Source organism: Nicotiana tabacum, chromosome 9 (genome assembly GCF_000715075.1).
Source record: "Nicotiana tabacum cultivar K326 chromosome 9, ASM71507v2, whole genome shotgun sequence".
NCBI classification, from domain to species: Eukaryota; Viridiplantae; Streptophyta; class Magnoliopsida; order Solanales; family Solanaceae; genus Nicotiana; species Nicotiana tabacum.
In genome coordinates, this window is record NC_134088.1 from 22,175,484 (window position 1) to 22,202,138 (window position 26,655).

At 37.5% G+C, this 26,655-nt stretch overlaps 1 protein-coding gene across 7 annotated transcripts in view; it reads right to left on the bottom strand.

The window, feature by feature from the left end:
- The window catches only part of LOC107788403 (uncharacterized), a 43,327-nt gene extending 33,431 nt beyond the window's left edge, over positions 1 to 9,896 (bottom strand). For 2 of the 7 annotated variants that reach the window (XM_016610086.2, XM_016610084.2), the window contains exons 1-6: positions 9,758 to 9,896; positions 5,882 to 6,039; positions 5,327 to 5,576; positions 5,174 to 5,241; positions 4,946 to 5,015; positions 4,495 to 4,818 (exon numbers count right to left, since the gene is read on the bottom strand). In XM_016610086.2, the coding sequence (XP_016465572.1) occupies positions 4,495 to 4,818; positions 4,946 to 5,015; positions 5,174 to 5,241; positions 5,327 to 5,576; positions 5,882 to 6,006 (837 nt within the window). In that variant the 5' untranslated portion in view covers positions 6,007 to 6,039; positions 9,758 to 9,896. Of the gene's footprint in view, positions 1 to 4,494; positions 4,819 to 4,945; positions 5,029 to 5,173; positions 5,242 to 5,326; positions 5,577 to 5,881; positions 6,040 to 9,351; positions 9,680 to 9,757 lie in introns of those variants that run through there. The other 5 variants (XM_075221511.1, XM_016610087.2, XM_075221510.1 and 2 more) reach the window with 3 other exon arrangements.
- Between the last annotated feature and the right edge of the window lie 16,759 nt (positions 9,897 to 26,655).

Consider the following 26,655-nt stretch of genomic DNA (forward strand, 5'->3'; position numbering starts at 1 on the left):
TCATTCAGGAGGAACATGCAAGATTGGGAGATTGCGGAGCTCCAAGTTTTGTTGGCACTGCAGTACGGGCAAGACAGGCTTCAGCCATCCTGTGACTCTTGGAGATGGGGCTTGCGTGGCGATGGTTTCTTCACCGTAAAGTCCTTTTACCAGAGTATGTTGGTGAGAGAGGAGACCACTTTTCCATACTCCTCGATCTGGATTCCTAGGGCGCCCACGAAGGTGTGCTTTTTTGCATGGCTAGCGGTAAGGGGAGTGATCTTGACTGCTGAAAATCTCCGAAAGAGGGGAATTACACTTGTTAGTTGGTGCTACATGTGCAAAAGCTCAGGGGAAGAAGTTGATCACCTTATGTTGCATTGCCCTGTGTCCTCTACTTTGTGGAGGGCAATCCTGAATCTTTTTGGTGTTCAATGGGTGATGCCAAGCACTGTAAAGGAAATGTTACATAGCTGGGGCGGTTTTCGTAGAAGAAGAAAGCAGAAGGCGTGGAAGTTCGCCCCGTTAGCTCTCATGTGGGTAGTATGGGGGAGAGAAATAGGAGAGTTTTTGAGGAGATTGAGTCTCCTTTTTCACATCTTAAGAATAGTCTTTTATCTTTGATTGCTTTTTGGTGCACTCATTTAGCCCCTACTTGTATAGAAGATTGGGCGTTTTTTGTAGAGAATCATGTTCTGATGTAAATTCTCTACGTCTTTGGTATACTTCATGTATACGGGAGTTCTCTCCCTTTTGATTAATACAATTTACCTTATCAAAAAAAAAACTTGATGGTGTTTGCTGGCATTGCTGGAGATGTGAGAGGTTGGTCTTGGGAGGTGAGAGGAGGGGTAGAGGTAGGCCAAAGAAGTCTTGGGAAGAGGTGATCAGGCGGGACATGGCGCAGCTTGAGCTAACCGAGGACATGACCCTAGATAGAAGGGTGTGAAGGTTGAAGATTAGGGTAGAAGGTTAGTAGGTAGTCGTGCGTTTCCCTTTGTCTTCTCTAGTTTGGTAATATTAGTGCTAGTCCGGTACCCTTTTTTCCTTGGTTTGCTATATTCGCATGTCTTGTTCCGTTATTACTTGTCATTGGTAATTCCGTAGTTTGCTAGCAGTACTTCGTTCATATTCTCGTTTGCTGCCTTGGATTTAGTTTTCTAAATATATTGTCGTATTATTACTTGTTATCAGTACCTCTTTCATATTCTTTGTTGCTATCTTCGATTTAGTTTTCTAATTATTTGTCTTGCTATTACTTGTTATTACTTGCTATCAGGGCTTCTTTCACCTTTTTTAGCCGAGGGTCTATCGGAAACAGTCTCTCTGCCCTTCCAGGGTAGGGGTAAGGTTGCGTACATCCTACCCTCCCCAGACCCCACTTGTGGGATTATACTGGTGGTTGTTGTTGTTGTTGTAGTACTAATTCCGGTATGGAGTAACTTTTCTTGTGTTGGGAGATAGACGGATCTTAATATTTCTATATAATAGTAGATATTATTCCTCAAATTCACATGATTGAGCTAAAAAATTTTATTTAAATTTTATCTGCTTTTACAGTTACATTATTTGATTTATTAACATCTATCTATCTCATACTAAATATTAAATGTTTATTAATTCTGTAATCGAGAGAGGCGGAAGAAATAATATAGTTAATTGTAGTATTGATAGATGTTAATATTTATTCACTAACATCTATCTCTTTTATGTTATAACTAATTTTACACTTATTTGTAATCGAGAGAGGCGAATAGTGTAATAATCAGTTATAAATAGTAGGGTAACCGAAAGGGACTTACTAACAAGAGCATGTTTTAGTTCAATCATATATTTCTGGTTCTTTAATATTACTATTTTGAAGATTAATTTGTATAACCGAGAGAAGTGCAATTAATTATTCAACTTGAGTAATATATATATTTGTAATCGTGAGAGGTATTTATACATTTTTGAGAAATAGAAAGTGAAGAATAATAATTCTACTATATAATAGAAATATTAAGTGAAATCAAAATCCCAACATCTTTTATCATATTTGTAAAAAACAAAAATACTTTTTTTCTACTGTTTGTTTGTTCATTATTTGCTAGTTAACTCTCTACTCAACTTTTCGGATTCTCTCAAATAGTAATTAAAACAAGAACCATTTGTAGAATAGATAAACTAATCTCTGTGGGATCGACATCTTTCTATACTATAATTTGACAGAGTACGAGTTTAAAATTCATATACGCTGGACACTCGTCAAATTTTTGATAGCGTATATAAAATTCTAACTCATACTCTGTCAAATAATAGTATAGAAAGATGTCGAACCCACAGAGATTGGTTTATCTATTCTACAGACGTTTCTTGTTTTAATTACTATTTGAGAAAATCAGAAAGAGTTGAGTTGTGAATTAACTAACTAAAAATGCACGAATAGAGCAATAGAAAATATTTTGTTTTTCACAAATATGATAAAAAGGTGTTGGGATCCTGACTTCACTTAATATTTCTAATATATAGTAGAATTATTATTCTTCAATTTTTATTTCTCAAAAATGTATAAATGCCTCTCACGATTACAAATATATATTATTACTCAAGTTGAATAATTAATTGCACTCATCTCGGTTATACAAATTAATCTTCAAAATAGTAATACTAAAGAACCAGAAATATATGATTGAACTAAAATATGCTCTTGTTAGTAAGTCCCTTTCGGTTACCCTACTTGTAAATAATAGACCTAAGATACTTGAAACTATCTCTTTTGGGGACGACTTGAGTACCAATCTTCACTTTCACTCCTTCATGCATCCCATCAACTTGCACTCCAAGTTCTCAGTTTTTGACCTACTCAACTTGAAACCCTTAGACTCCAGCATCTGTCTCCAAACTTCCAACCTAGCGTTAACTCCGTCCCGCGTCTCGTCAATCAGGACTATGTCATCAGCGAATAGCATACACCATGGCACCTCTCATTGTATGTGTCGCGTCAGCAACTCTAACGCTAAGGCAAACAAAAAGGGCTAAGAGTCGATCCCTGATGCAACCCAATCTTCACTGGGAAATTATCTGAGTCTCCTCTTGCAGTCCTCACCCTAATGTACGCCACTGGAACACCGCTAGCCTCCATATATCTCCATAGGACCTCTTACGGGACTTTATCATTGGCCTTCTCTAGGTCTATGAATACAATATGCAAGCCCTTCTTCCTCTCCCTATATTGCTCCACTAATTTCCTCACAAGGTGAATGGCTTCTGTAGTAGACCGTTCCGGCATAAATCCGAACTGGTTCTCGGAAATAGTAACACTACGCCGCACCCTACTCTCCACCACCCTGTCCCAATGAAGCACTTGAGCCATTGCATTGGCTAACTTGTGAAACAAAAGTAAAAAAAAAGGGCATCCTGGTGCAGAAAACATCTAGCAATCACGCAAGGTCCGAGGAAGGGCCGCACCCCTAGGGGTGTGATGTAGACAGCCTAACCTAATGCAAGCATCAGTAGCTGCTTCCACGGCTCGAACTCGTGACCAATAGGTCACACGGAGACAACTTTACTGTTGCTCCAAGACTCCCCTTCTTATGAAACAAAAGCACATATACAAATCATAACTGTCAAAGATAGGCTTATTAGCAGGCCAACAGCAATACGGCAGTCGCGCATATTGGCACTTGTTCACCAAGAAAGAAACAAGGAGGATAAGAGAAAGGCATAATTATGGAATATGCATGAAAAATTAAAAAAGAAACTGAATACAATTTCCACTGTCAAATTACCTGTACATTTTCTTTTTTGCGTTTTTGGTAAGTCAAACATTCCATTACTACATACCAAGTTGGTATCGGAAGTATATACGACTCAAACCAATTGATCTACTGGAATCTCTCTAATTTTCCAGCTATCTATACAAGTTAATATTTAGAAGAATTTGCGCTGTCAATCCATGTAGATTTTCAATTTTTGGAGTAAGTCAAACATTTCATTACTGTACACCAAGTTGGTGTCAGAAGTATATACAAAATTGTTTGCATGACTCAAACCGGGTCATCCACTGGCATCTCACAAATTTGACAGCTACCTATACTACAAGTCCTTGCTTTGCACCGAAAACATTGTCGCATTGTAATTGACTGTTTGTACATTTTCTTATTGCAGCATAATAGCTAAATCATGCAGATAATGCTTACCTGCCATATATCCTCCCTTATTACTATCCAATATCATTAATATATATGCTCTTTCATTCTGTTTGTTAGCAAAATCTCACAAAAATCATACAGTTCAAGAAGTAGGATATGCAAAAAAGGAGTCTTTCACGAATTAAGTGGAATTGAAACAATTCCAAAACCCCAACTATCAACAACAAGAACCATAAAGGTTTTTGAGCAGAACCTTTCAGAATCATCTCAAATAAGACAACTTTAGAATTTGATGTGATGTTCAGTACATACAAGATCAAGGAGGATATAAGATATTGAGACCATGAGGCAAATTGCAAGAAAGAAGTTAGTTCGGAAATACCCGGATACAGATGATCGCAGCTAATCTAGTCTTAGCATAGGGTGTATTGCAAGTACCCCGCCCTGATCCATCACTATCACTGTTTTCTGAATCAGATGATAGTGTTAGAGATTTCTCATCCTCCAACTGAAAATTTTTCAGATTTTTATTTCGTAAGTGTGGAGGCCTATATCGGCCCGTTTGTGATTTTGTTGATTCTGCCAAATCTGGCTTCATGCTAACAGAAGTAATCTGCTTCTTATCAGCAATGGCAAACATATCGTGTGATTTATTAGTAAGGCCATAATGAATAAAATTCCTCAAAGCCACAACAAGACCTGCCACCTAAGAAATAGAAGTACATGGATTACAAATTCGAAAGTCGCAGTCTATTAAAAAAATCGACTTTATCTATCAAAGAAAGGGGGAAGAAAATAAAGCAAGAATCTCGTCAACATAATGCAGTCCTTACATGGCCAGACAACGATCCCTTGGCATCTGTAAGAACCAAGTGCAGGCAATGTAGAAGCGAGGTATAAAACCTGGAGAAAAGATCTGCCACCATGTCATTGATAAGAAAATCAAGACATTATATACAAAGTACAAACAAGCAAATACTAAGCAAGAATGAACAACCCAGCCCTCTACCTGGTACCGCAAAAGTAAACAAAAAATAAAAAGCAAAGGAATAAGAGGATACCTGGCAGTGGCTCCATCTTCCTTAATATGGCCTTTAGATGCCACCGTTTCCAAAATATGTCTAAGGATCTAAATTCACAACACAAACTCCCAAATAAAAACCTATAAGCAAATTTTAGGAGGCACACAAAGCAGTCTAAAGTAGAATACTCACCTCAATTGTTGATTGCCAAGTATCAACTGGTAAAGAAGATGCAAATCTCGAATATAGTTCACCAATCATAGTAAAAGCTACTATTTCAACTTCCCATGAACTGTTATAACCAGATATTTTTTTCTTGCCTCTTGATTTTGACAAATTACTTGCCTCGGGATGAAGACTGGAAACAATTCTGAGGAGGAAATTTAGCAGCTGCAAGTGTTCAGCTAACAAACCTGTTCTTTCACTTGCAGCCAAAAGACATCTGAAAATAGAAGATGGCAGATACAAGAATCAGAAACATCAACAATCAAAATCTCCAACGTGGTGGATTTGAAATAACAGAATTTGTTCTAATGAATAAGTGAATGTTTATGCAACCCTAAGAAAAAATAGGAAGTAACAATGGCAAGACAAAATTGTAAGTTATACTAAGCAAGTGCTTCCTCTATCCCAAATTTGATACGTGACGAGACTGATTGTCTTTTGTTTGAAAAGTAAAGATTAAGGGAAGAAGGAAAAGATGGAGAGAAAAGGATGAACACAACACAGGAAGGACAGAGAACAGACCTTGAAGTCTCAGAACATTGTTTTATGGCTCCAACCACGGAAACATCAGCAGTATTAGCTTTCTCAAGAGTTTCCACTAAGCTCCTTAAGGAGTCAAATAAAAGAGGCCAAGAACTAGAACTCATTTTTCAGAAACCGGGATTATTGGGATAATATATCTGCAAAACAGCAAAAGATATTAGTCAATATAACTTAATGTTTATCAATCTTTGATCAAAGGAACATTTCTTTTTATGATAAAATGAGAACAAAATAAAGAGAGAACTCTCATAAACTGGACTCATGGTACTGAAGATTATTTTCTTCTCTTGGTAACATTATCAACGTTCTCGTGAGCTTTCTCGAGTTCATCAAGCACCAATTATGTACTTCATAGATGGGGAGAACCCCTTGGATTTTCATCTTCAAGAACCTTAACAGTGAGGCAGAAGACCTTGCAGCCTTTCCATTTGTTAGGTTCATGTCCATAGATAAACTCCCGGAAAAATTTGAGCTAACCCCTTTTGGTCTTGAGTGTCTATAGCTTTCCCTTATGGCTTTACTTAGTCGGAAAACTAAATGCCCCTTGGTAAGATCTTTAGCATAGTCCCCTAGCTAACGAAAGACTCAATATGACAGACACGTTGTTGACGTATAGGCCTAACAAGGCATTATGGAAAATCTGCTACCATTAGTTCTCGCAATGCTCCTGACACATTATCTGTGGCAACATTTACATGGCATATTTGGTGACAACTTGGTTCTCCCAAACCATTTATCATCTCCATGTTACAAACTGATAAGGCTTCACTAATCGGGAAAAAAAAAATTATAAGGCTTCAACTTCGGATAGGACTAGGAGGCCCTTCATAGATCTTCATATACTGAACTTGATCTTGCTTCTAGAAATTGTGTCGTATAGACTGGTTTTTTTGGTGGCACAAAGATAAAGGTCTTTTCATAAATGACAAATTCAGTTAGAAAATCATTGATTTTATTCAGTTAATCTTGATTTCCCTGCTTAATCATAAAGATCTTCTATTCTTTATACAACCTCTTTGTCTCTCCATTAATAAAGCTTTTCATTATAAATACACAAGATATACTTGAGCAGTTGCGCTGCACAGAGAGATAGCTCATTACTCAATTACGGATCCCACAAGCACCCCATTTTCAAAAGAAGATACATTAACTCAACTATCTATCTAATACAATATAACATTAAAACTTGCCATACTTCTAAACCAATGGACATCTCATAACCTAGAAAATTATCGCCCGCTTCATCATAACATAATTTGTTAAGATATAACTCATGTATAATTCAACCATACTCAAATTTAACATGTCACTGCTTGAATTAAAAATCCAATTGCCTCTTTAGTTTTCCCCCCACCAAACTTTGGGAGTCATTTAATTAAGCATCGACATGCACTGCAAATGCAGCAGCGGAAGAAAATATTAAATTAATAATTGAAAACTAGTTTGATAGAAAATAAGTTTTTTCAGTTTATACAGTTAAAAGGGGCAGCCTGGTGCAATAAGCTCCCGCTATGCGCGGAGTCTAGGGAAGGGCCGAACCGCAAGGGTCTATTGTACTCAGCCTCACCCAACATTTCTCCAAGAGGCTGTTTCCACGGCTTGAACCCGTGACCTTCTGGTCACATGGCAGCAACTTTACCAGTTACGCCAAGGCTCCCATTCAGTTTATACAGTTAAATGAATTTAAATTCCTCAGACTTGTAATATTTGTTTAAAATAATAATTTTAGTAGAATGCATCGATCAAGAATGCCCTTTATTCAAATTTCAAAAATAGATGCATACATGAACACGTCCATCCCTCTTGGGCATGGGGACGATGTTCGAAATCCAATCAGAATAATCTACTATTCCTTAATGAAATCAGTATAGTAACAAGACAGCTACATAAATTGAAATTGTGGGAGTAATATACAACCTTCAATCAATCAATTACGCCTCAATCTCATATTAGTGGGATCGGCTTAGTCCTCTCTGTTTACACCGATGTAATTTGGATGCTAAACAATGCGGCTATTAAGGCACAGCTCATAAAAAATAGTTTTCTTAAAGCAAGCTAGAGGTTTTGGAAGTTCTTTAAATCTCATACATATCCCTACAAGTACATGAACTCACGAAGCCTCTTTTAAGAATAACAACCTTGGTAAACAAAAGGCAATAGTACAATAATTGTCAGAGATGTCAATTCCAATGTTCTTTAAAACACTAACCTAAACTCAAAAACCATAATGGACATATTGATCAAAATTAAGGAGTTTTTCAAATCTAATTAAATTCATGCCACATTCTTAATTTGAGGTTAAAAAAAAATACTACTATTCTTTTTCCAATAAAGGGGGTCGAGAACCATGAGGTCTCAAGTTCGCGGAGACAAAGGTGATTTCTTCCGATCTGTCTATGCCTAGTACGCAGAGTTAACCAAGTACCTATGCTAGAGGGAGGTTGCAGGTACCCAGTACAACTATCTGCCTAAGCCTGGTAGGCAGAGTTATACGGTACCTATACTTGAGCAGTTGAGCTGCACTTAGAGATAGCTCATTACTCAATTACAGATCCCACAAGCACCCCATTTTCAACAGAACATACATTAGCTCTACTATCAATCTAAATACATATATCACATCAAAAGTTGTCATACTTCTAAACACATGGAGTATCCCATAATCAAGAAAATAAGCACCCCAATCAAAATATAATCTGTTAAGATATAACTCACGCATAACCAAGCATCTCGGATTTAACATGTCACTGCTTGACATAAAACCAATTGTCTCGTTAGTTTTTACTCCACCCAAACTTTGGGGGTCATTTAATTAAGCATCGAATTTACTAGTTAATTTGACACATGCACTATAAATGTATCAGCAGAAGAAAATGTTAAAGTAATAAGTGAAAGCTAGTTTGACAAAAAATATAAATCTTTCAGTTTTAAATAGTTAAATGAATTTAAATTCCTGAGACTTGTAATATTTGTTAAAAATAATAATATTAGTAGAATGCATCAATCAATAGTGCCACGTAAATTGAAATTAAGGAAGAAATATATAACCTTCAATCAACTATGCCTCGATCTCATATTAGTTGGATCAGCTATACAAAGTCTACATCTATTCCTCTCTGTTTAGGTCCATGTCATTCGAACACTAAACAATTTGATTACTAAGGCACAGCTCATGAAAAATGGTTTGCTCAAGGCAAACTACATGTTTTTGAGGTTCTTTAGATCTCATACATATCCCTACAAGGACATGAAGTCTCTTAACAATAACAACCTTGGTAGAATAGTCTAGGCGCATGCCAGAGGCAGATGCAGCCCTTTAGTAGCGGGTTCATCCGAACCCAGTAATTTCAACGCAGAGTACAAATTTATATGTAAAAAATCATTAAAAATACAAATAAATAGGTATGAATCCATAACTTTAACAATATAATAGGTTCAACGCTAAGAACCTTAAAGAATGAACCCCTCCTCTGGCGCCCGCAAGCTGGACCGAACACCACCGTGATCAAAAAAATATATTCTTTTTTTCACCACTTAGCCAAAATTTGCACCCATTAACCATAAAAGGGAAACCCAATTACTTGAATTAAAGACAGACACATACTTTGCTGCTATTGAATACAAATTGTATTAGCAGTGCAGATAATTGACTGAAATCTATTACTACTTTAATTCCAATTGTAAATGAACCCGAGTATAAGTTTTGATAAGAATCTTTTCTTAATCATTCCTTAATCTCTTTTTGTGTGTGTGTGTGTGTGTGTGTGTGTGTGTGTGTGTGTGTGTGTGTTACTCCTAAGACAATTTTTCAGAAATTGATAAATAATATAGCAAGAGGAGAGAAAGGGAACTTACAAGTGGATTTGGAGGAACTTCTTCACATGCGAAGGAGAGTGATTGAAGAAGCTCCGTTATGATTTGAAAATGGGGCCAAACGGAACGGATTCGGGTCTGGCTTCGTGTCTTAAACCCGCTATACCACTTTTAAGTTAGAATTTAGTCGTATTTTAAAATGTTTTGATAAAATAGTCACATTACTAATGCGAAAATACAAATCTGGACAAAAATATTTCTATCTAAAATACATAACAACTCAAGAAATGATTACTAGACTTATAAGTTAAAATCATAGAATTATTCTTCGAGTTTGAATGACCTGAAATAGTAGCTCTTAATTGTTGAAGTATGTGAATTATAAAATCATGAATTGTTTTTGGATTTTTCTGAATTTTGCACTATTAAAGATTCAAAACAAGTAATTTATCCTGGATTTTGTATCTAAAGGTTTAAAATCATTGAAGTATGCTGTGAATTCAAAAACTATGAATCGTTCATGGATTTTCCTGGATTTTGCACTAGTAAAGGTTCAAAACTAAGAATCGTTCATGAATTTTGAATTTTATACAAGTAAAGGTTTGAAATTACTGAAGTATATTGAAAATTCAAAAACCATGAACTGTTTCTGAATTTTGCACTAGTAAAGGTTCGAAAACCACGAATCATTCCTAGGTTTGAAAATATAGCAAACTTTTGATTTCCAATATATTTTATTGGGTTCCACTTGTCAAAGTTTTGAATTCTAGTAATAATTTCTGGAGTTCTGTTTCGTATTTAATTGGGGGCAAATACGTTAATTTAACCGGATCAGTGACTACTTTGTCATTACAATTTAAAATATGGGTAAACTCTAATAGCTGCCCCAAAAAATGGCCAACCCAGCTAATTTTGAACCGAATTTTTTTGTCCACAAATGGCCCTTTATCTTTCTTTTCTTTTTTTGTCTTAAGTGAACTAGTCTTAAGGTAAGCGCGTCGAGTTGTATCATGTGTCAATGAATACAAAATTTAAAGAGAATTTCATATATTTTATGTTGAAAACTATGTTTTAGTTATAAAATAAAAGTTAAATAAAAGTAATAAAATTTTTGAAAAGACAATTATTGATCTTATTTAGCTAATTACTTAATAAAGGAAAAACATGTGCCCGATAGAAGCTCTCAATCATCACGATTAATATATTTAACTTAATTTTATTTCGCTTTTATAATTTTATTACTTTAATTTTCACAAACTATATATCATGCTTCCCTTTTTGTTTCAACTAGAACATATGACCCTTGAAGATTTAAGAGTTTAACTAAAACGAAAATTTGAAAAGCTATACATTCTTAAGTTCATTATAGAATATACAAACATAATCAGTTAACTGACATAAGATGTGTTTCTTTTTTGTCTCGCGAATTATTGCCAATAGAATAGAATAGAAATCACTATCGCAAAATAGCATCGATTAATCTACTCTTTTTTTGTTCTGAAGAGGCTCTCTTCCTTTATCCAAGCATATAATGCATCCAGATTCTACATTCAAATGCATCAAAAGTTGTATTTTATATAATGAAGCATCATTGTCCATAGCTGTTCTTTTGCTCTTCATGTCAGCTAACATAGTATGAAAAAGAGATTTCTATATATCTTCTAATAGTCGCATATAGTAAAGGCACGTACAGAGAGTCTTAATTAGAGGAACGGGGATCTAGAAAGCAAATTGACCGGTCGGGTCTTTACAAAAACTATGGTGCAATTGCTAGGGGTTAATAAAGAGGTGCCTCTTCTGCAATTTGAACTACTATTAAAGAGCTTGCATATCGGCAAAGATTATGTCACGGCCCCAGTTTTCCTTCGTAGGATGTTGTGATGACACCTAGCCTTTAAGAGTAGGTAAGCCTAATGCCTACTAAAATAAATGACAAAATTCAACCGACAACTATTAAATATGAAATAGAAATTTATATACAAGCCAACAATCCCAAAACCGGTAGTACAAGTCATGAGCTCTACTGAGTTCACTAGAAAATATCTAAGTACAATTGTTCCAAAATAGAAATAAACTAAACAAAAATAACTTCTGAAGGTTACTCCGAGGCCTGCGAACGCGAGGGCGGGTATACCTTGAAGTCTTCGCAGCAATATCTGATCCGCTACCTAACAATCAACAGACTCCGGAGTACCTGAATCTACACAAAAATGTGCAGAAGTGTAGTATGAGTACACCACGATCGGTACCCAGTAAGTATCAAGACTAACCTCGGTGGAGTAGTAACGAGATACAAGTCAAAACACTCACTAGATAAAATAATTTGTACAATATAGGAGTATAAAACTAATAACGGAAAGCGGAAATCTGTAAATGGAAATAAGAACCAACAAGTGATGTAAACCATAAAGCAATAAGAACACCGTGAAGTATCATTTAAACCATATAAGGAAACACAAAGGACAATAAATTATCAAGTCGTTCTAACACAAGTTTCACAACGAAATCACCCCGTGGTACTTCATCTCATAGTCACAAGTCACGGGTCTCAACCCATCATCATATACTCACAGCACCTCGTGCCCACATCTTACATCACAACTGCACGGATAACTCACATGCTAAAATATCAATCCGCCCGTATTGGTCACAGGCTCGCATTCACAATCCGCCCGGCATGGTCACAAGATCACAATCACAATCTGCCCGCTATGATCACGGGCTCACAATCACAATCAGCCCGACATGGTCACATGCTCACAATCTCAATCTGCCCTGGTATGGTCACATGCTCCCAATCATAATCCGTCCGACATGGTCACATGCTCAATATCAACATGAAAACAGATAATACAATAATACATGGGCATGATCGATAAATATCAAGTTTCATACTCCTGAGCTAGTATAAGTGGTATGCTACGATGTATGTTTGTGCGAGTGTACTACTGCAGTCCAAGTCAACAAGTAATATCAAAGACATCGAATAGCTCATCGAGCCAACAAAGCAAGTCACACAAGGTATATGACAAACACAAGAAAAAGCACATCAACACACGAAAATCACCAATACAATGTCTCCAACCATCACACATCATCCCTGACATTACCACCCTTATCTCTCTGATAGCCACCCGTATCACTCCGCCTTGACATTATCATTAGCCACCCTTATCTCTCATATAGCCATATGTATCACTCCATATAATAGCCACCCTTATCGCTCCTCTCGAACAATAACACAATAGCCAACCTTATCACTCCGTACATTCAACAACAATGAGATGCCACTCTTATGCCTTGCATAACAACAATGGTGAAATACCACCCTTATACTCCACATAACACAACGGTGAAATGCCACCCTTATACTTCGCATAACAATAATCAAACCACACAACAAATCACATGTGTTATCATCACAACAACAAAACATATCAACTCATATCATAAGTGCCCGTAGGCCACAACTTTTCCAAATATTCAACAATGTCAATATTTTCACAACAAATAGCCCGCAGCTCAACACATCATATATAGAATCTTAATAACAACAAAATGAACGGAAAAGTAACTCAACAAGGCACAACACCCCTTTTTAAGCATAACTTCGATTAGAATAGATTAATAACTCTCGATAACTTCAATTTCAATTAATTGTTAAGGATAACCTCGATAGTAATAGTACTTCCATGGAATAGCAAACTTCGGACTCTAGTGTATGAATTAGGCTAATAGTGAAAGAGATGACATGAACTAGTAATACGTCTAAATGCATGAGAGCAACCCGACAACAAAAGGTTATCATGTGACGACAATTTCAACTAAGAGTAGCTCCACAATAAAAGAAATCACATAATGACACAAAGTGATAACAACTCCCAATAAAGCATATAAGAGTAAACTCGAAAAGTAAAGAATGTGATATGTAACGACAATTTCAAATAAAATATATGATAGTAGACATGACAAATAAGAGATATAACATGTGCTAACAATTCCAAATAAGTGCATAAAAGATGCCTAAGGGTCTAGACCAGTCAATTTTCACATATAAGCCCGAGTGCATACTTGTCACCTCGCGTACACGGCTTTCACATGACACAAATAGCACAAACAACTCAAGTCCTAAGGGGTAGTTCCCCCACAAAGTTATGCACGTACTTACCTCAAAAAAGCTAGACCGATACTCTAAAATAACCTTCTCGTGTGAAACAACATACGGACGGCTCAAATCTAGCCAAAATAACTTAACATCATAAATAAAAACCATAGGAAACATTTCCAGATAATAAAGCTTTAGTCTTTAATGAAAACTAAAAAGTCAACCCCGGGCCCGCACCTCAAAACCCGATAAAATTCATAAAATTCGAATACCCATTCTAATACGGGTCCAACCATACCAAATTTATCCAATTCCGACATCAATTCATCCTCCAAATCATAATTTTACATTTTTTGAAAGTTTTCACAAAATTCCCATTTTCCACCAACTCAAACCACTAATTTAATGACAAAAATAAAGATAAAATCATGAAATAAAATTATATCCGGGTAAAGAACACTTTTCCCAATCCAACACGTGAAGAACCCCTCAAAAATCGCTCAAATCTGAGGTCTACAACTCAAGATATGATAAAAATGGTCAAAACCTCGAAATGGAGTTCTTTATATTTCTGCACACGTAACATGCATCGCGATCGCAGAAATTCATATGCGATCGCGAAGAAGAAAATCATCAGCTTCCAAGGATGTGCTACGCGAATGCGAAAAGGGAGATGTGAATGCGATGCACTAAAGCCATAAAGCTACGCGGAAACGATAACACTCCGCGAACGTGAAGGCTAACACTCATGGCATGTCACTCACAACGCAATCACGTTCACAATACGCGAACGCGATGAGGTAGCTTCCCAAAGGCATGTGATCACGACCTCTTCACTGTGAACACGAAGAAGAAAATCTGCCAGCCACAAGAACATGCTACGCAAATGCGGCTTGAACCTTGCGATCACATATAAGGGAACACTAGATATCAAATCAGCAATCCAAAACATGAGAAAATGGCTCGTAGCCCATCTGAAACGCACCTGGGGGACCTGAGACCCCGTCCGATCATACCAACAAGTTCCATAACACAATGCGGATTCCCTCAAGGCCTCAAATCACATCAAACAACATCAAAACCACGAATCATGCCTCAAATCGAACTTTATGAACTTATGAACTTTCAACTTCTACAACTTGCGCCAAATCATATCAAATCAAGCCGGAATGATATCAAATTTTACATGTAAGTCCCAAATGACATAACCGAGCTATTCCAACTCTCATAATCGTAAATCCGAACCAGATATCCACAAAGGCAACTCTCGGTCAAACCTCTCAACCTTCTAAACCCTCAACTTTCCAATTTTTGCCAAAATACATCAAATTAACCTATGAACCTCCAAATCCAAATTCAGACATACGCCTGAGTACAAAATCATCATACAAATCTATTGGAATCATCAAAACACCATTCCGGAGTCATCTACACAAAAGTCAAACTCCGGTGAACTCTTACCGCTTAAGTTTCTAAAGCAAGAATCCTTCTTCCAACTCAATCTCAAATCATCCGAAATCCGAACTCGACCACACACGCAAGTCATAATACATAATATGAATCTGCTCGAGACCTTAAGCCACCGAACGAAATGCTAATTCTCAAAATGATCGATCGGGTCGTTACATCCCCCCTCTTAAATAAACGTTCATCCTCGAGCGTGCCAACAACCATTCTGAAGTCATCAAATCACTTAATGAACTTACCATACATATACTTGCGGGTGATCCCACGTCACCCCAATCCACATACATCGAAAACACCATTCAACAAAACATTTCTCCTCCAACCCACACCAATAAGCATTAGAACCAAAATTTTCACCATTCGATCATTTCCCAAAGACCTGATTCCAACATCGACACACGGTATCAGCCTCAACCAGCTGCAACAACACATGCCTACACCCACGAGGTACAAACACAAGACATGACACATCACACATATGCCCATAACAATAACTCTGGCCATAATAGCTGCACATAATCAACTCCAGCACAGGCAATTAACTTCATACCAGATAGAACCCTATTCCAAACCCTCACAACACTGACAACGATGCAAGAAGAATAAAGATCCCATAGCCATTCACTCAAATCAACAAGTCACATTTAATGCCACTTGGGCACACATCTCACAAGCTAAAACCCAATAAGCACAACGCGAATGTGACTGAATATACAAAGAGAAACACATGAGAGAACTACCAAACAAGCCCGTCAGGCACAACTCCATATCATTACCATACTACGAATCAATTCTATAAGGGAAAATCAAAACATATGAACTAACCATAAGGATCTCGTCTTAATATAACCCCACCGCGGCACGTTGCCCGGTTCAAACATATCAAATCACATGAAAACGCGAGGATCTCACCTTGAGCTATGAATCACAAGTAAAATACACATCATACCAACTGAACCCTTCCACTAATTCAATTCCGCGAAACAAAATCACAACATGTAACAAACTCCCCACACCGGTATAGCATCTAAATCACAAATCATAATCAAACCATTTAGAAATCATACTAGAACCTACCGTAATGAGTAAAGAAGGTCATTTCTAGCATCATAGCTCTCAATATTGAACAAAACAAAATGATAGACACGGGCTATCACTACAGAATCTACCATCAGGGTAAACACATAATCAGAGTACAAAATCACGAAACTCACCCATATGTGAAGAAAGATAAGATGACTCACCCCGATAAGCAGAATCAAATCAAGATAAGAATGATGCTCCTCCATAATCGAAACCATACATATAAAGACACCATCTGATGCAGCGGCCTCAACCCTATCATAGAAAGCATATCAACGGGTCGGGCCTCCCCTTCTAGGGCGCCCTCTACCCGCATGTCCTCCACCCTTAACTAGTTGTGTAGGTGGAGTAACAACTGGAATGGAGCTCGTAACCTGAGTGCTATGATGAAATCCGCCCTTCCCGAGTCTAGGACAATCTCTCATAATATGCCTAGTATCACCACACTCATAACAACCCCTCTACGAGAGTGGATGCTCGTACCGAGTCTGTGCCGGATAACTAGAATACCGGCTGTAGGAACCTCATGTTGGTGATGCACTAAAAGATGACTGCCCCACATGAGTACCCTGACTAACTAGAGCACTACGAGTAGTCTGGAGTGTAGACTGAGCTGGCCGACTGCCCGAGCCTCCGCCATGATGGGTCATAGCTGAAGAGTAGAATCCATTGAACCGTCCAGAACCTCGAGACCGCTTGGTTTCCTTAGCCTCTCTCTCCTCGCCCTGAATATGCTTTAACATCCTGTCAAACTCCACCACCTGCTGAAATGGAGTATTAGTCTGCAACTCCCGAGCCATGTAGAATCTAAGATCATAACTGAGCCCCTTAATGAATCTGCGAACTCGCTCTCTGACTGTAGGAGCCAAAGTAGGTGCATGGCGAGATAACTCACTGAATATGATGGCATACTCTGACACCATCATGGTGCCCTGATGCAGTTGCTCAAACTCTGCACGATATGCATCCCGAAGGGTCTAGGGAACAAACTCTATCAAGAATATCTCTGAAAACTGAGTCCATGAAAGTGAAGTTGCATCGGCTGGGCTACCCTCCTCGTAAACCCTCCACCACTAATACGCTACTCCTGACAGCTGGAATATAGTAAAAGCAATCCCACTCGCCTCCACAATACCCATGGTGCAGAGAATACGGTGGCAATCCTTTAGAAAACCATGTGCATCCTCTGAATCCAAACCAATGAAAGTAGGAGGGTGATACTTCTTGAACCTCGCAAGTCTAAGCTGCTCCTCCTCTGATGCCCCTGGCCTGATCTCAGGCTAAACCGGAATAACAGGTTATACCGGCGCCACACCCGGAACTTGACTAATGGGAGCCCGCTGCTATGGAGTACGGGTGGTGGGAGTCTGAGCTTCTCCCCCAATCTGCAAAGTAGATGGTGCAACAGAGATCAATCCCGCCTGAGCCAATGTACCAAACATGCTCAGGAACCGCGCTAAAGTCTCCTGAAGTCCGGGGTAACAACAGGTGCCTCCGGTGCATGTCCCCCAATCGGAGCAACTGCGGCTCCTCAATTGCTGCTTTGATAGGTGCTCTAGCTGCAGCGTGTGCCCCTCCTCGGCCTCTACCTCGGCCCTGGCCTCTCGCATCTTTAGCAGGGGTGCATGTGTCTACTCAGTTGATCCAGTAGTGCCCTCACCATCTGTGATAGAATAGAGATACAATGGCTCAACCTTAGAAATCAACAAATCTGCACGATATGAATGAAAGAAGTGGACATTTTTCCTAATAGCTCTGTAGCCTCTCGAAGATAAGCACAGATATCTCCGTACCGATCCGTAAGACTCTACTAAACTCGCTTATGACTCGTAGCACCTATGAACCTAGAGCTCTGATACCAACTTGACACGACCCCAGTTTTTCTCTGTAGGATATCGTGATAGCACCTAGTCTTTAAGACTAGGTAAGCCTAACACTTACTAAATAAATAAAAAAATTCAACCAACAACTATTAAATATGAAACAGAAATTTCTATACAAGCCAACAATCTCAAAACTGGTAGTACAAGTCATAAGCTCTACTGAATTCACTAGAAAATCTCTAAGTACATCTGTTCCAGAATAAAAATAAACTAAACAAAAATAACTTCCGAAGGTGACTCTGAGGCCTACGAACGTGATGGCAGGTATACCTTGAAGTCTCCGCAGTAATATCTGATCCGCTATCTAACAATCAACAGACTCTGGAGTATCTGGATCTGCACAAAAATATGCATAAGTGTAGTATGAATATACCACGGTCAGTACCTAGTAAGTATCAAGACTAACCTGTGTAGTATAGGAGTACAAAACTAGTAATGGAAAACGAAAATCAGTAAATGGCAACAAGAACCAACAAGTGATATAAACCGTAAAGCAATAAGAACACTGTGAAATATCATTAAAACCAAATAAGGAAACACAAAGGACAATCAATTAATCAAGCCGTTCTAACACAAGTTTCACAACCAAATCACTTCGTGGTACTTCATCTCATAGTCACAAGTCACGGGTCTCAACCCACCATCATATACTCACGGCACCTCGTGCCCACATCTCGCATTACAACCACACGGACAACTCACGTGCCAAAATTTCAATCCGCCCGACATGGTCACAGGCTCACACTTACAATCCGCTCGATATGGCCACAGGCTCACAATCACAATCCGCCCGGTATGATCACAAGCTCACAATCACAATCCGTCCGGCATGGTCACACATTCACAATCTCAATTCGCCTGGTATGGTCACAAGCTCCCAATCATAATCAGCCTGACATGGTCACATGCTCAATATCAATATGGAAACAGATAATACAAGAATACATGGGCATGATCGATAATGTCAAGTTTCATACTCCTGGGCTAGTATAAGTGGCATGCTATAGTGTATATTTGTGCGAGTGTACTATTGCAGCCTAAGTCAACAAGTAATATCAAAGACATCGAATAACTCATCGAAACAACACATCAAGTCACGCAAGGTGTATGACAAACACAAGGGAAAGCACACTATCACACGAAAATCACCAACATAATGTATCCGATCATCACATATCATCCCTAACATTGTCACCTTTATCTCTCCGATAGCCACCCGTATCACTCCGCCCTGACATTATCATTAGCCATCCTTATCTCTCCTATAGCCACATGTATCACTCTATATAATAGCCACCCTGACAATATCATTAGCCACTTGCGTCACCCTGCATAATAGCCACCCTTATCGCTCCGCTAGGATAATAACACAATAGCCACCCGTATCGCTCCTCACAATCAATAACAGTGAGATGCCACCCTTATGCCCCGCATAACAACAACGGTAAAATGCCACCCTTATAGTCTGCATAACACAACGGTGAAATACCACCCTTATACTCCGCATAACAACAACCAAACCACACAACAAATCACATGTTCTATCATCACAACAACACAACATATCAACTCGTATCACAAGTGCTCGTAGGTCACAACCTTTCCCAAGATTCAACAATATCAATATTTTCGTAACAACTAGCCCCACGACTCAACACAACGTATATAGAATCTTAATAATAACAAAATAAATAAAAAAGTAACTCAACAAGGAACAACACTCCTTTTTAAGCACACCTTATATTAGAATATTTTAATGACTCTCGATAACTTTAATTCCGAATAATTATTTAAGGATAACCTCGATAGTAATAGTACTTCCATGGAATGGCAAACTTCGAACTCTAGTGTATGAATTAGGCAAACAGTGAAAGAGATTACACGAACTAGTACTACGTCTAAATGCATAAGAGCAACCCCGAAACAAAGGATATCATGTGATGACAATTTCAACTAAAAGTAGCTCCACAATAAAATAAATCACATATTGACACAAAGTGATAACAACTTGATGGTAGGCTAGAAACTCGTGTTTTAGTCGCTTATTGCACTCTAATTCACTGCACTTTACTTATGTTGAGCTTTAATTAGTAGTGTTTTGCACTTATTGTGTATTTTATGCCGTGTAGGAGTGATTCCGAGTTATTTAGATATTTCGGAGCAAATTCCAACTAATTGGAGCATTGAAGTCTGAGTAGAAGCCCAAGGGATTAAACCGGGATCGCGTTCGAGGGTCAAGGACCATGTTCGGATGTCAAAATTTGGAGAAACAAAGTTACTCGAAGAAAATAGCACAACCGTGACGCATGGGGCGCCGCGATAGTACATATTATGCCCAAAAATTGATTTTTAAATCGTTTTGGAATTCTCCACAAGCGCGTTGCATGGGGCGATGCGGTAGCCCAAAAATGTTTGAGTGACTTCCCAATTCCGCTAAAAAGGGTAGTTTCGTCCGGGGTTTGTTTTGGGGGCGGCTTAAATACACCAAAACACCATTTTAGATGAATGTTTGATAGATTTTCGACCTAAGGAGGCTAAGGAGGAGTTGGAAGAACACAAGCACAAGGATTTCATCATTCCTTCCTCACTCAAGATCTGGTTTTGGATTGAATCTATGTTTTCCTATACTTTAATTACATTTGTGAAGAACTTCTCCATGTCTATGAAGTAGATCCTTTTGGGTTTTGATGGATTTAGTGTATTGATGATTGTTTGTGAATTATAACTCTATTTTTATGTAGTTGAATCGTTTTTGGAATATTTACGTGTTGCATCTATATTCACTTGTTCTTTTAATCGAAAGAGATATAACTTGTGATATCTTTGCATTATATTGTTGGTTGACTTCATAGATTCTTCTAAGTAATCGAAAAAGCCTACTAATTCTTGCATATAGTGCTTAAATTGGTTCATATTGAGAGGTTGAGACTTAATCAAGAGAGGAGTTTATACTAAACAATTGTACTGATAATTAAGTGAATTCGAGAGACTCACTTGAACATTAGAAGTGAATTATCTAGAGTTAAATCTCAGACAATTATCTTGCACCTATCCAAAACCCTATTTTTTCCTATTGATATATTCCTTTGCTTAGACCTTGATTCGATTGTCATTAGTTAATTAGCTCTAGATTCTTAATTAATTTTAGTATTAACCACGTAAATCTAAATTGTTGATCATCTTAGATAGCAATCTAGCTATAAACTACGATAATACTGTTTAATTCCAATCCATGTGGATACGATATTATACTATACTATCTTTGGCTAGCGAGCACAATTTAAGTGTGTGTTTTGCGCTCGTCAAAGTTTGGCGTCGTTGCCGGAGATTGGCAATCAATAGTGTTTGAATATTATCAGCGGTGTGCCACGTGTTTTAAATACAGTGGAAATCATCTATGAGTTGATTGTCAAGTAGGTAGGTATTCTTACTATGGTTCATCTTTTGAACACTCTTACTTTGTCTCTAGTCCGTACAGGTATGAGGATTCATATGGGTACAATTATGACTATGGTTGGATAAATACCCTTATTATGACTGGAATGAAAGCGAAGTGAGACAATAACCTCAAGAGGAGAATGGTAGTTTAGAAGAGCTTATGTATAAGTTCATAAATAAGGTGGAAAGGACATTTATACAAGATGATGAAGCCACTAACGACCTAACAATGCAAGTGAATCAATTAGTAAATAGACTTAGCTCGTTGCATTGTGATGGTGAATATATGGAAGAGATATCGTGTGAAAATGAGCCTACCCAAGATGATGAACATCTACAAAGAGAGTTTTTCACTCTGCAAGAGGACTCTGTTTGAACTGAAATGATTAAAAATGAGGCATTGATTGATTGTGAAGTAATATAAGAAGAGTTCAAACCCCTATCCACCTATCCACGATCGCAATTTTTAGTAAACGAGAATGAAGAAGCATTGGTCTTGGACATACCACAGGAATATTCACATGACCTTTCTTCTTCATTTTCTTATTCTAACCTTGATCATGTGAATTTTATTTTTTGGTATTTATAGGAATATGCAGGGATTGATCTTGTGAATGAATGTAGAAACAAGTTGAGGATAATTCTACAAGAATAATCCACCACTTAAAATGAGGCCAATAAAGAAAGAAAAGAGCGGGTCTTACAAATATCCTTAAAGGACTTTGGCCTGATGAGCTCCATAAAGAATCTCGAGGAGCAAAAATGAAAAATGAATTCAGAATTAGGGGTGGAGTTCATAAGTTCTCGGAAACGGAAAAAGTCTTGGGGAGTTTTCTTCACCTCTTGCTTTTAATTTGTGTGTCATGGGGACATGCCACAATTTAAAATGCGGGGTGTGGATATAAATAGATAAATAACTGTTTGTTTTCGTTTCTTGTGTGTGTTTTTGTAATTCATTTGATTAAAAATTTAAAAAATTTTAATTTTTCCCGATGATGGATGTCATTCGACAGGTTTCTTGAAGGATTAAGTCGAAGAAAAAAAATTTATTTTCTTTAGGTAGTATAATAATTTCCCTTTGGTTTTTCTTTGCGGTGCGGTTCTTTTCCAAGAGTTTTGTTTGAATCGGGTGTAGTTAGTTTTTTTTAGGAGTAGGAAACCTTGTGCTGTGATTTAAAATGAAAGCAATATCTCCTGATTGTATTATACCTTGAGAATAGTAAGTGCTTTAGTTGTGACGCTTAGGCTCAGTTTTTAACTCTTGTATAAGTACCTTAAATTGTATGATCTTAACTTTGCTTAACTATTTTGACTAGAGTGTCTCGATGAGTCAGATCCTGAGTGAGTTATGTGCCATGTGTGTGTGAGGTTTCGTGTATTCTGTGCATTATATTTGATGTCTAGAACTTGTCCCGTGTGTTTGCAAAGCGAAATAGTAGTTTTATTTAGTCTTGGAAGTGATATAGGCATTTCTTTGTTAAACCAGTTATATGTTTTACCCACCTAATTGTTATGTATCTTAGTTAACCCCTTTGAGCCTGTAATCTTATTTTTTTGGCAACCACATTACAAGCATTACCCATTTTACCTCTCGCGAGCACTTGAAATTGTTATGAACTTTGTAAAAGCTAAAGTGTAGGGTGTTGGTTGGTTTTTGAGTGGAACTAATTAAATAAGGAGAAAGGTGCACTGTTTTGAAAAGAAAAATAAGAGCCACGTGAATTGAAAAAATATAGTTTCATTGCTGTGCAAATATTCATTGATAGTGGTAACTTTTGATGTATGTGTGCTTAAAGAAGTGGGCAGTTGGCATATATTGATGTAAGGGTGGAGTTATGGTTTGACAAAAGTGTGGGATTTTGAATATCCAATTGTATGTATTAAAGTGCTTAGGGAGGTGTAGTCAATATATCCTACCCGTCCCGCAGCCTACATTACAACCAAATAAAGTCCTACTTGATCCTTGACTGAATAAGCTCAATTAGTATAGTAGTACACTACGTGCAAGCTTATGATACATTCTTTGTGGTGCATGAATTTTATTTATGAGAGTGAGTTAATTCTTTCTATCTTGAGTTCCTATGTATTCTTGAATTTTATTGTATGTGAAACTACTCTCTATTGTTGTGTGAGGGCACTTGATTCATGAAGGAAAGGTAATGTTATTAACCTATGTGTAAGAGTAAGTGAGCAGGTTGTAAAAAATGCGTGGTGTTGTTGAGTCAACTCTTGAGGCGAGGATGTTACGGTATTGTGCTTAATCTGTTCTATTATTCTTGGTATGATGAGTTAGGAGAGTTGTTTAAAAAGGTCGTGTCTAAGTGAAGTGTAGTTTGATTGCTCGAGGATGAGCAATGGTTTAAGTGTTGGGTGTTGATGGTAGGCTAGAAACTCGTGTTTTAGTCGCTTATTGTACTCTAATTCACTGCACTTTACTTATGTTGAGCTTTATTTAGTAGTGTTTTGCACTTATTGTGTATTTTATGCCTTGTAGGAGTGATTCCGAGTTATTTAGATGTTGCAGAGCAAATTCGAGCTAATTGGAGCTTTGAAGTCTGAGTAGAAGCCTAGGGGATTAAATCGGGATCGGGTTCGGGGGTTGAGGACCACGTTCAGATATCAAAATTTGGAGAAACAAAGTTACTCGAAGAAAATAGCATAGTCGTGCCGTATGGGGCACCGCGACAGTACATATTATGCCCAGAAATTGATTTTTAAATCGTTATGGAATTCTTCACAAGCGCGCTGCATGGGGCAACGCGACATGTGGCGCGGTAGCCCAAAAATATTAGAGTGACTTCCCAATTCCGCTAAAAAGGGTAGTTTTGTCTGGGGTTTGTTTTGGGGGCTGCTTAAATACAACATAACACCATTTTAGATGAATGTTTGACAGATTTTCGACCTAAGGAGGCTAAGGAGGAGTTGGAAGAACACAAGCACAAGGATTTTATCATTCCTTCCTCACTCAAGGTCCGAGTTTGGATTAAATCTATGTTTTTCTATACTTTAATTATATTTGTGAAGAACTTCTCCATGTCCATGAAGTAGATCCTTTTGGGTTTTAATGGATTTGGTATATTGATGATTGTTTGTGGATTATAACTCTATTTTTATGTAGTTGAATCGTTTTTGGCAGATTTAATTGTTGCATCTATATTCACTCGTTCTTGTAATCGAAAGAGACATAACTTGTGATATCTTTGCATTATATTGTTGGTTAAGTTCATAGATTCTTCTAAGTAATCGAAAGAGCCTAGTTGAATTATTGATTAAACCTAGTTAGGAAAATAATCGAAAGAGGTTTTCCTAAAGACCGATCCACTACGAATTCTTGCATACAGTGCTTAAATTGGTTCATATTGAGAGGTTGAGACTTAATCGAGAGAAGAGTTTCTACTAAGCAATTATACTGATAATTAAGTAAATTCGAGAGACTCACTTGAATATTAGAAGTGAATTATCTAGAGTTAAATCCCAGACATTTATCTTGCACCTATCCTATCAAAACCCCATTTTCTCCCATTGATATCTTCCTTTGCTTAGACCTTGCTTCGATTGTCATTAGTCAATTAGCTCTAGATTCTTAATTAATTTTAGTATTAACCACATAAATCTAAATTATTGATCATATTGGATAGCAATATAGCTACAAACTATGATAATACTGTTTAACTCCAATCCATGTGGATACGATATTATACTATATTATCTTTGGCTAGCGAGCACAATTTAAGTGTGTGTTTTGCGCTCGTTAAATTTTGGCGTCTTTGCCGAGGATTAGCAATCAATAGTGTTTGAAATACTTTGCAGTTTTAATTCAGGAATTAGCTTTTTATTTTTTTAATTTTTTTTATTTTTAGTTTTGTTATGTTAACTTCTCTTCAAGATCTCTTTTGTTGAAGAAATATTGAAGAACATCTATTTGATACTGAACTCTAAATGATGTGAAGATGGAGTACAACCAGCTTAAGAAAATGGTTGAAGAGTTACCAGCTGAATATTATCAGTGGTGTGCCACGTATTTTAAATGCGGTGGAAATTATCTATGGGTTGATTGTCAAGTAGGTAAGTATTCTTCCTATGGTTCATCTTTTGAATACTCTTACTTTGTCTCTAGTCCGTACAGGTATGATGATTCATATGGGTACAATTATGACTCTAGTTGGATGAATACCCTTATTATGACTGGAATGAAAGCGAAGTGAGACAATCACCTCAAGAGGAGAATGGTAGTTTAGAAGAACTTATGTATAAGTTCATAAATTAGGTGGAAGAGAAATTTATATAAGATGATAAAGCCACTAACAATCTAACAATGCAAGTGAATCAATTAATGAGGTGATTCAAATCGCGCCTCAAATCGAACTAAATGAACTTTTGAACTTTCAACTTCTATAATTTGCGTCGAATCATATCAAATCAACCTGGAATGACGTCAAATTTTGCATGCAAGTCCCAAATAACATAACGAAGCTATTCCAACTCTCGGAATCAAAAATTCGAGCCCGATATCCACAAAGTCAACTCTCGGTCAAACCTCTTAACCTTTCAAACCTTCAACTTTCCAATTTTCGCCAAAATGCATCAAATTAACCTGTGACCTCCAAATCCAAATCCAAATCCGGACATGTGCCTGAGTCCAAAATAACCATACGAAGCTATTGGAATCATCAAAATATCATTCCGGGGTCGTCTACACAAAAGTCAAACTCCGGCCAACTCTTACCGCTTAAACTTCTAAAGCAAGAATCCTTCTTCCAACTCAATCTCAAATCATCTGAAATCCGAACTCGACCATACACACAAGTCATAATACATAATACGATGCTGCTCAAGACCTTAAGCCACCGAACGGAATGCTAATTCTCAAAATGATCGATCAGGTCGTTACAGATTACATATTGCTTGTTCTCAAGGCTTTGAAGAAGGTACAAATAGTCCTTTCTTTAAGTCAAAGAGGAATG